Source organism: Ursus maritimus, unplaced genomic scaffold, assembly GCF_017311325.1.
Source record: "Ursus maritimus isolate PB19 unplaced genomic scaffold, ASM1731132v1 scaffold_5, whole genome shotgun sequence".
In the NCBI taxonomy this organism is placed as follows: Eukaryota; Metazoa; Chordata; class Mammalia; order Carnivora; family Ursidae; genus Ursus; species Ursus maritimus.
The window spans coordinates 71215538-71230124 of NW_024426663.1; the positions used below are offsets into that span (position 1 = coordinate 71215538).

General features: G+C 44.2%; 1 protein-coding gene across 8 annotated transcripts in view; it reads right to left on the minus strand.

Moving 5' to 3' along the window:
- Nucleotides 1-6658: 6658 nt before the first annotated feature.
- TNFAIP8 (TNF alpha induced protein 8) overlaps nucleotides 6659-14587 on the minus strand; it is a 112644-nt gene continuing 104715 nt past the window's right edge. For 5 of the 8 annotated variants that reach the window (XM_008699019.2, XM_008699021.2, XM_008699016.2 and 2 more), the window contains one exon: nucleotides 6659-8251. In XM_008699019.2, coding sequence (XP_008697241.1) covers nucleotides 7686-8251 — 566 coding nt within the window. In that variant the 3' untranslated portion in view covers nucleotides 6659-7685. Of the gene's footprint in view, nucleotides 8252-9078; nucleotides 9520-10285; nucleotides 10433-14587 lie in introns of those variants that run through there. The other 3 variants (XM_008699022.2, XM_008699023.2, XM_008699020.2) reach the window with 3 other exon arrangements.

Sequence of the window (14587 nt, forward strand, 5' to 3'; positions counted from 1 at the left end):
GTCTGATATGGGGCTTGATCTCATGACCCTGAGATCATGACCAGAGCTGAAACCAAGAGTCGGACGCTTAACCGAGCATATTGCTTTTAAAGTGTCAATTTTAAAACTCAAACACTGTTTGAAAATTTTAAAACCAGGCAGCCTAGTTGGGGCTAACTAAGCTTTTCTTGAGATCCTCCTCATCCTGGAAATCTCAATTTTGTACTAACTTACCTGTGCGTGGTCACTGTCCCCACCATTCAGTGAACGACTCCTCAGATACAGGAATTAGATAATCTCATATCGTTCCAGGGCCCAGCCTGGTGTTGGACACATAAAGGATGTTCAATCATCATTTCTTCAATTGACTAGATTGACTGACCATGCACAGATGGGACTCCCATCTTCATACGCACAAGAATGTGATTGTTAACAGGTTAGCCCACTGTTAAATCTTTTTTTTTTCATATGTATTTGTTTCCAGTTAAACCAGACTATCCCATGAAGAACTCCAGACACCCTCAGTACTCTATTACCTCTTTCGGAGCCATGAGGGGCAAGTAGCGATATGGTACCTCGTTTTCAAAGATGGCCCCAAAGAACCAAGCATCCCAGAATTCATGCCGTTGTGCAGTCCTTTCTGTACTAAACTGTAGTAGGCCTTATGTGCGGGGAAAGGGGGACCTCTGCAGCCTTGGGATGGTCAAAACTTGTACATTCCAAAGAAAGAACTGACCCTTGACTATAGCTCCCAGGAGATAATTTCTAAGTCCTTGATATAACCTCCTTAATTAGAGTATCTCTGTGTATCAAGGGCCTTGGGCCATACCAGATAGTTTATGCTAACCATGTGATTTCTGGGTAACTTCTGTTCTCACTTGCCTGGGGCTCTGGACCATCAGATATCAGTTTGACCTCTGGAGGGCGTGGAGACTAATGTAGGTCAGTCATTCCAAGCCTCAGCGACTGGCCCCTAAGAAAAACCTAGACATCAAGGCCCGGGTAAGCTTCCCCGGTTGTACGTGTTGTTATACATCATTGCTGGGACAACTAAGTGTTGTCTATAAAACTCTACTGGCAGGGGACAACTGGAACCTTGCACCTGATTTCTCTTGGATTCTGTCCTCTGTGCTTTTCTCCTTTACTAATTTGAATCCATACCCTTTTGCTGTAATAAACCTTAACTGTGAGTATAATAGCGTTTCTGAGTTCTGTGAGTCCTTCTAGCAAATCATCAAACCTCAAGGAGTCATGAGGAGCCTACACATGGTCTGTAGTTTGATTTAATCAACAGAATGACACAGCAGTGACAGTGTGCCTGTTCTGGGCATTTGCCTTAAGAAGGTCCAGAAAAGGGGCGCCTTGGTGGCTCGGTTGGTTAAGCGTCTGCCTTCAGCTCAGGTCATGATCCCAGAGTCCTGGGATTGAGCCCCGCGTAGGGCTCCCTGCTCGGCGGAGAGCCTGCTTCTCCCTCTCCCTCTGCCTGCTGCTCTCCCTGCCTGTGCTCTCTCTCTGTGCCAAATAAATAAAATCTTTAAAAAAAAAAAAAAAAGAAGGCCCAGAAACTTCTACCCCTGCAATTTTGGATGCCCTGAGAAAGAAATAAGTAGAGACCAGGGGACGAGGAGGGGCTGGCACAGTCAAATCTCGAGAAGATTCCAGCCTGAGCCACTGTCTGACTGCAACCACATAAGACCCCGCTACAGACAACTGCCCCGTTAAGCTCAGCCAACCCACAGAATCACGGGAGAAAAAAAAAATGGTTGTTGTCTTAAACCACTAAATTTTGGGGTGGCTTGTTATGCAGCAGTAGAAAACTAAAGCCAGCAGGAATGATAAAATAATTGAAGAGATTCAGAATTTAATTGGCTGAGAGATCAGACCTAAGTAACTGCCGGAAACCATTACGTCCGACAACTCAACCCAAAAGAATTTTCCTAAATTGAAAGCAAAAAGGCATTTATTAAGGAAACCAGAAATTAATAAAAATTCTCTCGGGCTGTGGAAGTCTGTTGTTTAATTTATTGAAGGCTCCAAGCTTATTTCCATTGCTTGTTTGGAAAATGGCAACAAGCCATCGATAAACAATACCTCACGGAGGGACAGACTTCAGGTTTCAAAGCCCATCATGTTTTAATTTTATCCTTAAAATGAGAATGGGAGGTAGTTGATCTTACTCAAAGTGTAGATGAGGCAGGAGAGGTCCCCGGCAGACAAGTCGAAACCCTAGTTTCGACTGCCTGTACCCTGTGTGGTAACCTGTGGGGTTCTACCTGATACCCCACCAATGAGTTCCCGGGAGGAAGAGATGCCAAACTCCTGAGCCATGGTGTTTGAAAATACTGTGGAACATTTCCACTCACGGATTTCGCTGCAAATACTCAGTATTTTCAGCAAGCTAAAAACGTGACTGCTCAGTCAAGACAACACAAAGTCCGTAAGCTTAGGCAACAGCAGTAATGGTGGCAATTTAATGATCAAGCCCTCTTCCAGGACAGTAAATGTCTTAAAAAATGTATCATTTGCTTTGCAAGTATTTATCCTTTAGTGAACGTAAGTGGTCTTAGGAAAGAGCAGTAAGAGACCCCGAGCAGTCACTGAGGTTGGTTGAGTGGTAGCTCTTGCTGGGCTCCTAACAGCCCATTTCCGGGAAAATGGAACCTGGATTTCTCATAAAACATCAATCATCCCGGATAATGGTGACAATCCAGGTATGCATACTCAGAGTTTTCACTTCCATGCTTTGAATTTATACCTCACATCAGGCAGGTTTAAATGACTTAATTAATCCATCCATAAGCTTTTACATGGAAAAACCAAAGTATAGAGAAGCATGTTGTCTTAGGTTGTTCTGTGAGTCAAATCGCATATTTTTAAAAATCACATGTGCTTTCCTTGTGCTGAGAACTGACCCCAAGCACCAAAAAACAGACTCTTAACTACAGAGAACACACTGATGGTGACCAGAGGGGAGGCGGGTCGGGGGACTGGGTGAGGTAGGTGATGGGATTAAGGTGTGCACTTGTCCTGACGAGCGCTGAGTATTAAAATGTATAGAACCCCTGAGTCACTATATTGCATACCTGACACTAAAATAACACTGTAGGTAAACAATACTGGAATTAAAAAAAAAACAACATACAAAAAACAGAATAAACCCCAAGTGCCTGATGAGCACCTCATCTCCACGAGGCCAAAATAGTTACATAGCTAAGAGGCAAGCAGGCAGAGAATTTCTTCAGGCACCCAAGAAGGACGATGAGGGGGCCTTATCCATTGGCTGTCTCTTCCGACAAAGATCTCATGGAAATCTGGTGGACATACAGCACAATTCTCTGTACTTAACATTTTCCAAAGCACAGATGTTTTTCCCTTAACTGTGAACGCTGGCTGACTTGTCTGAATCCTTTTCAGGGCTCAGCAGACGGGACGTTTTGGTGTCTTGTCCCCCATAACTTGGGGGCTGATGTTCACTGCGGGATGGAAAACACATCTTTGGCTAGACAGACATGAAAACACATCTTTGGCCACTTACACAAAAATTTTTCCATTTTGGGAAATTCCCTGTGATAAAAGTGTTTTCCTGGCTCTGGTCAGACATAAGTAACTACGAGGACACCTCAGTAAAAGAGAAAACAGATTTATAATCGTTTGCCGTGATAGTGATATGCGATTTTAAGCCCCTGAGGATTTTCCTGTTGTTTCATTTTGGAAACAAAAAGTTGACTCATTTTTCTGGTTAGTACCTCAGTGTTTTCATTAGGGGGTTTCTAGAAAGACTTTAGCTGAATCATCATAAGGAAAATTATTTCAGAGCTTGGATAAAAGTTTATCTCCCATAAACAGAACGGCCTGCTAAAACCTGCTTGGAGTTTAACAAACTACCGAGAAGCTTTATTCCTAGGAAGGCAATGTATCAAGTAAAACAGCGATTTTTCAAACACGGCCAAGTTCAACTAGTTTAGATTAACGCAAGTTTGGAACGCAAAATTGACTAAAAATGTCAAAATATTCTTAACATACTAATTAAGTTTGTTTTATTAGAATATTTTAATTTTGGGGTGCCTGGGTGGCTCAGTCAGTTCAGCATCTGCCTTTGACTCAGGTCATGGTCCTCGAGTCCTGCGATCGAGCCCCGCATCAGGCTCCCTGCTTGGCATGGAGTCTGCTTCTCCCTCTTCCTCTCCAGCTCCTCCTGCTTGTATATGCTCTCTCTCTCTGTCAAATAAATTTTTTTAAAAAAAGAATATTTTGATTACTTAGCAATTACGTAGCACTTAACTATTTACTACAAATATTTCATCAAATAGATATATTCATCTTTCATTTATTATCTGTCAAGGTCAGTATGCTAAATTATAATTAGGTGTTCTCATCAGGGATCTCAAGGATAAATTGAAATTTTCAGTAAATATCCAATTGGTATGTACAGATTATAAAATACCATTTTAATCTTTTGCAGGGGGCAAGACAGGAATGAGAAAGCTTAAGCCTTTCCTATTTTTAAGTATTTACATGATGGGAAAACAGAATTTTCCAAATAATTGTAAATGAGACATTGTTCTATAAGACAAAAAAAAAAGCCTTATTTCTGCACCATTAAAGTTTTTTTTTTTTTTTTTAAGATTTTATTATTTGACAGAGAGAGACAGCCAGCGAGAGAGGGAACACAAGCAGGGGAGTGGGAGAGGAAGAAGCAGGCTCCTAGTGGAGAAGCCTGATGTGGGGCTCGATCCCAGAATGCTGGGATCACGCCCTGAGCTGAAGGCAGACACTTAACGACTGTGCCACCCAGACGTCCCTGTACCATTAAAGTTCTTAACACTGGTTCCTCTTTTAAACTCATTTTGAGTTGTATATGGAAGGTCTAAGAATCGGAAAAACACAAGGCTATTTTAAAAATGACTTGCTCAGATATTTCTAGCCTCTAAACCTGGCAAATAATGGTAACATTTCAAAGTGAAGCCTTACCTTTTCTGGGGAACACAATGGTGAGGCCATGTCTCTCTTGGTTTTAACGCGTAAAGTGGCTTTCTCATCTATGGAAGGACTGCCTGGGGGGAGGAGCACGTTGTACCCCATGGATCAGTGTTGGCTGTGAGCACCTTGAATTGAAGTTCTGGAGGGGTCTGACATTCGAGCCACGAGATGTCCACAAATTGGAAACCATGTTCAAAGTTCGTAAAATGTCTCTGTATAAAATCATACCCAGATCTTTAGAGAATACGTCAGACCTGTATGATTTAAATACCATCTCGAAAATCACTATGTGAAAAACCATTTCAGAACACATTGCCCATTGTTGTCTGAAGCAATGATGTTTTTATAATGGCCTTTATCCATACCATATTTATTTATTTAAAGATTTTATTAATTTATTTGAGAGAGAGCATTACCAGGGGCGGGGGTGGGGGGCGGTGGGAGGGGCAAAGGGAGAAGGAGAAGCAGGCTCCCCACTGAGCAGGGAGCCCGACACAGGACTCGATCCCAGGACCCTGGGATCATGACCTGAGCTGAAGGCAGATGCTTAACCACCGACTGAGCCACCCAGGTGCCCCCATCCATATGATACTTAAAGAAAACCCGGGTTTTGCTGCTATCCTGATTTTGACACTTAATAGCTATGTGACCTTGGGCAAATTCCTTAACTTCTTTTGCCTTAGTTCCCTCGTCTGTAAAACAGTAAAGTTCATGGTAGGGAATAAATGAGTTAATGCGCCTGGCCCCTAATAACCAGTCTGTGTCAGCTGTTAATCTTAGTATTATCCCTCACCGATTGTATGAACTCATAATGTCTGCAGAAAACCCATCAGCGTGAAGTTTTAAAAAATCAATTTAAAAAACTGAGCTAACAGGACTCTCCCCTTCTAGACAGTCGTCACTGCCTTCCTCCGGTGTGAGATTAAGGGCTCCTCGCTCTCCCTCCCTCATGAACATTTGATTGCTAGCCTGCAGGCACAACTCTATGAGCCAAATGTGCCCAGTCTGATCAAAATGCATCCTCAGAACCCCCCTCTCTCTAGTTGGTCCTGTCCATAGCTAGAGAGGAGCAAGAAGCACCCCCCCACACACACACACTGGCCGGGGACTCCGTCTGGCATACCTGTGCTGAGGGAGGTGAAAAGGACCACATCAGTAGTCCCCACAGACCTGCAGGAAGGCTGCTGAACTAACCTTAATCACCAACTTAACAGGCTGTGAAGCTATGCTCTTGCTACAACATCTAAGAGTCACCTGCCCGCTCTGGGACGTGAGAATGGTTAATTTCAGTTCGGATCTTGGGCTCGAGGATTTTATATCAAACACGGGGACACTCTGTCTCTGCTGCTTGTCTGGGACAAGCACACGAGGGACCCGGGGAAACTGATCACCTCCTTCCGGCTGGGCTGGGTTAAAGCAGATCACATCCTCTGGAATTTTCAAGTTGTGGGACCTTCCCTGGTGAACTCCCACTTTAATGCCAATCTTCTGGGAGGCAGGCAAATTCAAGGCAAACAAGTACACTAAATCATGGACACAGTGACAATGCAAATATTTAGAGCTCGTAGTTAAGTCTGTTATTTCCTGACAGTTGGCCGGCAGGTTTTGTTTCTTTCTTTCTTTTTTTTTTTTAATAAAATAAGATGTTTACTTTCTCATCCATGCACATAAAATTATATAGAAACAACACACAAAGTGCTCAGAATGCAAATGTTCTTTGGTTTACTCATCAAAATTACAAATGACAAAATAGCAAAAACCTTATCAGTTAAATAAAAACAGCCACATTCTTTATTTACCTATCAAACCTTATTCGACATTGAAATGCATTTATTTTCATTCTCCTGGTCCACAGCAACAGGCTTTCTTTCTTTTTGGCCCTTTATCCCCCCTAAATTATTTTGATGGGCTCATCTCTAAAGATTGTTGTACTTTTCTTCCTATCTCTGACTTTTACAAGAACCACCTAGGTTTTTCTTTGCATCTCTTACACCTGAAACGGATACTAAAAATGGAGATTTCTCCAGCACACATTCACAAATGACCACGCTTTCGAAGGATCACCATGGGTGCGAAAAAACAGGATTCCAGCCCCAAAGACATGACTCACAATGTCAAATACAGTTGGTTCTGACAACTGATATCAGGGAAGCACTTGCTTTTTCTGAGGGTTCAATCCAACCGCCTCAATTCTTGACTGTCTTAATTCTCCACAAAGTCTTAATTCTTCAATGTCAGTGACAAAGTCTTTAACAAAGGAACACTTAACAAAAGGTAAGACTTGCACACTAAATTATCTCAAAAGGAGCATTGGCAGCAAGGGAAAGCTCGGCTTTTTAGAGAGGTACATACACATAGTAAAGAATAACAGCGATTCAAAGTACATACGCCATACACGTGAGAGACACCCAACGTGCAACTGACATATCTGACCTAAAAAACACATCCTGAGGTTTGGAGCCATTCAGATCTGCATCACACACCCAGACACCTTCCCCACGATCTGCTGATTGTGAGGGAGGGAGGTGTCCACCGCAATTTTTGGCAATCTGCTTTTCTTCAAATGAAACAAGCTGCATAAAACGTTACTGATAGCGCCTGATGCCTGAACTGGGCAAGTCTTTCTGAAACATGGGTCATCGGTAAAAAATTCATTTTTCCTTCATAAATCAGCAGTGCTCCGTTTTCAAAGAAATCACGAGCGGTCACAGTCTTCATTCACATGATCAGATGTTCTCCTCGTCCAGCATTTTGTTGACCCCATCGCAGAGTTTTTGTAAGTGGGGCTTAAAATTCCCAAAGGGGTTATATAAGGCAGCTAAAAAATCACAATCTGAAAAATGGTCAAAGACGTTATTCACCCGTCCGTGCGACTTGGCCGTGAGGTGACGCTGGATGATCTGGTGGAGCATTTCTCTGCACTCATTCAGCAGCCGGGACAACACGTTCCGGTCAAAGGTGTACTCCACCTGGTGGAAGCTGACCACGGTCATGGCCAGCTGGTGGACCTTCTTCTTGAACTTCTCCATCAGCGCCAGCTCGTCCTGGTTGAACTGGTTATTCCGGTAAAGAATGGCCAGCTTGATGACTGTCTTGATGAGGTTTTTGATGATCTTCTCGGCCTCCTTCTTGTTCTGGGTGTACTCCTTGGTCACTCGGTAGAGCTCATCCAGCACCTCGCTGCTCGTGTCATCGATGAGGGTAGTGGCGATGGATTTGGACACCATTTTCCCCAGGATCTTCTTCTGCGCCTGCACGGCCAGGTTTTTGGAATTGAAGACATCTGTGGCCACTACAAAGAGGCAAATTAAATGAAAACAAAGAGATATTAAGATATCAAGGATTTTCCTTCTCACTTTCCCACAATATGGTTGCCTCCCATCTACTGACATTAGTTTCCGTTCAGAAAAGGATTTAAAAATTTTACTACATTTCTGGGCATTAGGTTCTTTCTTTCTCTCTTTTTTAAAGATTTCATTTATTTGTTTAACAGGGAGAGACAGAGAGCGCACAAGCAGGGGGAGCAGCAGGCAGAGGGAGCCCGATGCGGGACTCGATCTCAGGACCCTGGGATCATGACCTGAGCCGAAGGCAGGCGCTTCACCGACTGAGCCTCCCAGGCACCCCAAGGAAAGCCCTGGTTTAAACTTCAGCTGCAGAAAGTCAAATTTCCTGAGACGCCATCCCGCCCCTTCCAGTTTGGTCATCCTACCCACCCCGAATTTCAACTCCCAGAAGCTGAGTCTTAGAAAAGAACATTCATTCCTTGCAGAGCTCATCGTCACTTGCTGTTTCTGATGACTGGCCATTGTCTGTTCCCTTGAAACGTTTATACATTATATGGAAATAACCATACTTTTATGAGCTACTGAAATGTGCTCCATGAAAAAAACACTTTTGAAAAAGCTGAGGCTTAGAGTTTGCTTTAGAAATTACCATCACTTAATGTGACAGAGCTGTCAGATACACGTAATAATTGTTGTACATATTAAGTACGAAATGCCGTGTGATGCTTTTAGCTTACAGCCGGTCTGTGAAAATGCTCAGGACATGTTCACTCCTCAAACCAAGTTTAGTTCTTCCCCTAAATTCCCCCCCCCCCAACTCTGGGCACGCTACTTCACCAAACTGTGCTTTCTTCCTTCCCTTCCGGGTCCTCCGAGCTGGAGTTTTCGGGGTCTCTATCCTCACTGTGGGTCCAGGACCAGCTGCTGTCTCTTGTAGGCCAGTGCGTAAGCCCAGGCCTGGGTGTTGGAAAGCAGTCATGTAGTAATGAAAGATAAAAAAGATTGAAAATACAGATAGGTAGGAATGAGTCAGGGCGGTAGCGATATACAATTATTTCTAGTTTGGACGGGCTAGCGGCTGAAAGCAGAAAGGCAGCTGCTCCCAGATCCAGGCTGCGAGGGTGTCCAAGAAGAGAGACTCCCTCCATGTGGGGCTGTCATGTTCGATCTGATGCTTGGGCCAAAGGAGCTCTCGGGATATATTCCAGGTAGTGCCGAGTGGGTCCTCCTGGCCAGGAAGCCATTCGTTAATGCGAGGGCCAAATGCCCTGAAGGAAAGCCTTCACCGGACCAGAAGCTGTGCCCCACAGAGGTCGATATTTAAACGTCCGAAACATGAACTGAAACTTCAGAAGAACTGAAAATAGATTTTGAGAAGGGAAAGGAAAGCAAAAAAGCATGAGAAACGGTCAACTTGTGAAAGTTTCCCAAGCCTTTTCCTGTTTTCATCAGCCACACCCATTTCTATCCCTAAAGCTTTGCAAAAGAGCATATGGGCTAATCCACATTAAATAGTTTGTATCAAAATAAATGGCACACACATAGTTACTATTACCCGGTTAAGACCGGGGACCTTCTTTCATTGCAGAATTTACGATATGGATCTCAATAAATTAACCCGACTTATATAGGAAGAGATCCCCCCCACCCCAAATTTCAGATCCACGGTAAATAACACGATTTCAGAAACTTACATAAAGCGCAAAGGTTATTCTGTGTTGAATCTATTAGGACGTGACACAGTTTCCCAACACCCATCTGGGACTTACTACAATGTCGAGCTGATGGAAACATTGTACATTATTAAATGGCCGGAACCAGAGGGAGACCGGTAAAAAGCCTCTGTGCTTCTCTCCGAGACTGGACTTGAACGTCTGCACCTCTTCTAAGTGCCTTTGCTCATTAAATCTCAATCAAATGTTCCATTTGATTTCAAACATAAAGACAATGGAAAATTTTTCATGTAGTAGCCCTTGAACCTCCCACAAGAGAAAGTGCGAAAAGCAAAGACATGACCACCAACATCGCTCCCCATTTACCAGTAACAAGTCTCAACCAGGACAGAGAAGCTGACTTCTGAGACTCTCCCAGTTGCCCCAGAGGAACTGCAAACCCTCCTCTGGAAACGCAGCAGCCACTTCCTCCTTTCTCGTTTTCTTTTCTGGGTTCTATCCAGCTCAGTCGTCTTGAAAGGGAGGGGGCAGCTCTTTCTCCCCCTTCTTTTCGAGCGTTAGTGAAGGCTTCCGTGGAGCCAGTGGGGACGGGGTTGTGGCTGCGAGTTGCTAGCCAGGGCTGTGTGGTCTGTGATGATGAAATCCGACTTTTTTCCCCTTGCAAATTAACTGCCTTTAGCCATCGCTGCTCAAGCTCCTTTGTCAGTTCCTCATCCTCTATCAGATCCCTTAAAGGCCTGGTGTATCTTGGGGCTAGTCCTGGATCACGTTTTTCTCCTTTGCTCTACCCCCAGCCCCGTGTAAGTTCGTCCACTCCCGTAGGCTTCAGATGCCCCCAGGTGCCAGCAACTCCCACACTTAGAACTCACTCTGACCTCTTTCCCAGACTCATTTTGCAAAAGCGTTCAAGGTTTTCCTTTTTCTTGGCTATTCTGCAGGCATTCCAAATGCACCGCGTCTACAATGGAATCCTTGATTCCCTCTGGCCCCCAAAGCGTTCCTCCTCCATTCTACCTTCAGGAATAGCATTCCCTCCATCCCTTTGCTCAAACGGGGGCCTGGCCATCACCCACACCATCCTCTCTCTTGCCCCGCCCATGATCAAGAGCCTTCCATTCTCCCTTCCCCCACTACCCTCCATCTCCATGGATACCAGCCTCTTTCAAACCCCTTTCCAATCTCTTCTCACAGAGCAGCCAGAGCCTTTCAAAATGTAAATTAGAAAAAGATGCTGAGTTCAAGTCTTTGCTAACCAACACACTTACACACTTCCTTGTTCCTGAACTCCTCCTCCTTTGCCTAGATTTTGACGGTCTGCCTTTCCTCCCTGGACAGTAAGCGCTCTGTGAGCGGAGATGATCCGTCTGTGCACCGGGGGACCCTCTGGGCCTACTCGGGTGCCTGCTGCACGTCACTTCTGACCAAAGAGGAAGCCCATTTCCCCTCTCCCTTCTCTCCACTTAAATGCTTCCCTATGAAAACTTGCTGGCCTGCAAAACAAGAGTTTTAAATACATATGTGGGGTTTTTTTGTTTGTTTGTTTTAAAAGCTAGAGAAACAGATATTTATTTTACCTAGCTAGCTATGTAGTTTTCTTCTCTCGCATTCAAGAGTGTGGTTTCTTTTACTGTCATCAATCAGGTTTTTCATTTTTTTTTTTAAAGGACAGATTTGTTGTGTACAATGAGAAAACACCGGAGGACAATAATACAAATATTTAGTATAAAAGTTGATGCAATGCTTTTGCCTTGTATCTGCTACCACTGGTTACAGTGGCGATCAAACACAGGGCCCACCTCTTCTACGTAACTATGTAACAGAGGGACAGACCCAAGGTATGTCCTGGGAAGCAGCAGAGGTGAATAGGAGGTGTTCTCCAAGGACAAGGTTCTGAAAATACGGTTTCACTTGTGGTTCCTGGGTGGCTCAGTTGGTTAAGTATTTGCCTTTGGCTCAGGTCATGATCCCAGGGTCCTGGAATTGAGTCCCTCACTGGGCTCCCTCTCCCTCTGCCTGCTGCTCCCCCAGCTTGTGCTCTGCCTCTTTCTCTCTCTCTGTGTGTCAAATGACTAAATAAAAATCTTTAATAAAGGGACCCCTGCCTGGGTGGCTCAGTCGGTTAAGCGTCTGCCTTCAGCTCAGGTCATGATCTCAGGGTCCTGGGATCAAGCCCCGAATTGGGTTCCCTACTCCTTGGGGAGCCTGCCTCTTCTCCCTCTCCCTCTGCCCCTCTGCCCTTCTTGTGCTCTCTCTTGCTCTATCTCGAATAAATAGATAAAATAAAAAAAATCTTTAATAAAAAAAAAGAATTCGCTCATGTTTGAAAATATACATGTACATCCTTGACCAAGGAAAACGAAGCTATATATCAAAAATATACCAAGGACTGCCACTAGTAAGACTGTTGTATAGAGAGAGATGTCAATGTTATTTTATGCCTACTTATCTCTGAGCCCTTCCTCGATATCTCTTTATCTCCTGTCTTGGTTTAACGAAATCGTCCACGCCAGCAACGTTTGCTGTAAAGCTAACTGATATTCGGGGAATCCCATTTTTAGCATCAACAATTATGAATTTGGAGATAAAAGCTGATGGTAAAAATATACTGACCCCTGTCTATCCAGGGGAAAAAGTGCTCATAAAAAAAAAACCCAAAACAAGAACTTTCCATAAAATTAATTAATGAAAAACTATAGTTTGCTGAAATTAACGATTCCCCACAATATTATTCCGACTAAGAAATTGCTCACCCAGTAAAGCGCAAGTGACTTGCCTCACAGCCTCGCCTGCAAATAAATAATTTCTTCACCCATCAAATTTGTTATCCTTGGAACTTCGAAGCAGCGACTACAGACGCCCATGTATGCCATTTCTAATTCCCGCCTAGTTAAACTCTGATCCAGCAGGCCCAGCCTCAGGAAAGATGGAAAAGAAAACAATCTAGAGAGCATGCCTGGCTGTTGTGGGCTGTTAATAAAAGTTCTTTAACCGAATACATAAAACCTTAGCTCTCCTGCACCTGAGTAACTCCGAAACTAAATAGGGCTTGGTAAAAAAGCAGGGGGTGTAAGAAAGGGGCCACAACCAACTGCAAACAGTGTCCCAAGAAGTCAACAGGCTAAGAGTTGCCCTCCCTGCCTTGGGGTCCGGTGAGCGCTCCCAGTGGAGAAGCAAGGAATCCTCGGAATGGCTGGCGAGGGACCTGCGACACCAGATCTCCACACTCAAAATCCCCCACTCGGGAAATTCAACAGGGCAGAGAAGAAACAACAAACAAATAGAAAGAAAGAGAGGGAAAGTGCAGGGGAGGGGAGAGGGTGACAGGCAGGCAGAAGGAGCTGAGATGCTGACTGTGACAGGGGCTGCCCGCCTGCGAGCTTCAGAAGCACGGACCGTGACAGCAAGCTGGAGGCAAGCTTACCCACAGAGAAAGAGCCAAGTGCCAGGTACCTGAAACCCCAAATCGGGCCTTCGGGCACACAAATGGAGGCCCTGACATGAAAGAACATCGTCTTAAGAGAATCAGTATCCCTGGGGTCCTGCCCCTGATACCAAATGCAGAGGCTGGTTGTTATGCATTTTCCTGCCCCCAAGTGGCAGAAGACCAAGGGTATGCATCATCACCCCGACAAGCTAAAGCATGCACTCCGAGTCTCCTGCCACCTCCAGAAGGAGGACACACTCACTTTAAAAGGCAACATAATAGGGGCACCTGGGTGGCTCAGTCGTTTGGGCATCAGACTCTTGACTTGAACTCAGCTCAGGTCTTGATCTCAGGGTGGTAAGTTCAAGCCCTGCATTGGGCTCCACGTTGGGTGTGGAGCCTACTTAAAGAAAAAAGGAAAGGAAAGGAAAGGAAAGGAAAGAAAAAAGAAAAAGAAAGAAAAGAAACGGCAACCTAATAAAGAAAACACATGTTAGGGAAAATGGTGACTTTGAAATGGGCCAAAAAAGAGGAAAAAAAATCACTGGGTAGTTTTTCAGTGGAGAACCGGAACCGTAAAGCATCCTGTCTTGTCCCAGATTCCTTTCACTGTTCTTTAAGCCGCTACTCTACAACTCTGTAAGTCATAGAAGACTAGCAATATTATTGCAAAGGCCTCTTGTCCATAGAGATACAAATCAATTTTTTTCTAGTGGAGGTGCAACTCAAGTCTTCATTTTCTTGTTTGCCTGTGTTGCACTTGGGATTCTTCTGAATCAATTATAAGAGCTTACTGGTTCCTCGTTAACTACTGAGTTTGGTTCAATCTTTGGCACGGCCATTTTGTATCTGTAGGAGAGTCATGAGTTTACCTTCTTAAAAAACAACCTTCACTGCATATTAGAATTTTTTCATCAATACCATTTAAAGTAGAAAAATTGCAGCATAAACCTTTAGCATACTGGTGAGAATTAGTATACATTTCCTGCAGCAACTTCTCCCACCAGGGACCTGGAAAAGAGTGTACTTATGAAAGTCCAAAGATTCTGTACCTGGTGGTTCCACGAACTGCTATACCGCTCAAGGATACAGCTGAGACTCAGTTTCCCCATCTGTAAGATGAGAATAATGATGCCCACTTCTGGGAACTGTTCCAAAATGAACGGACATAGACCATCTCCACAGGTTTCTTTGAAGAACTCAACAAACTAAACTTCGAATGCATTCTGATGCTTTCGAATACT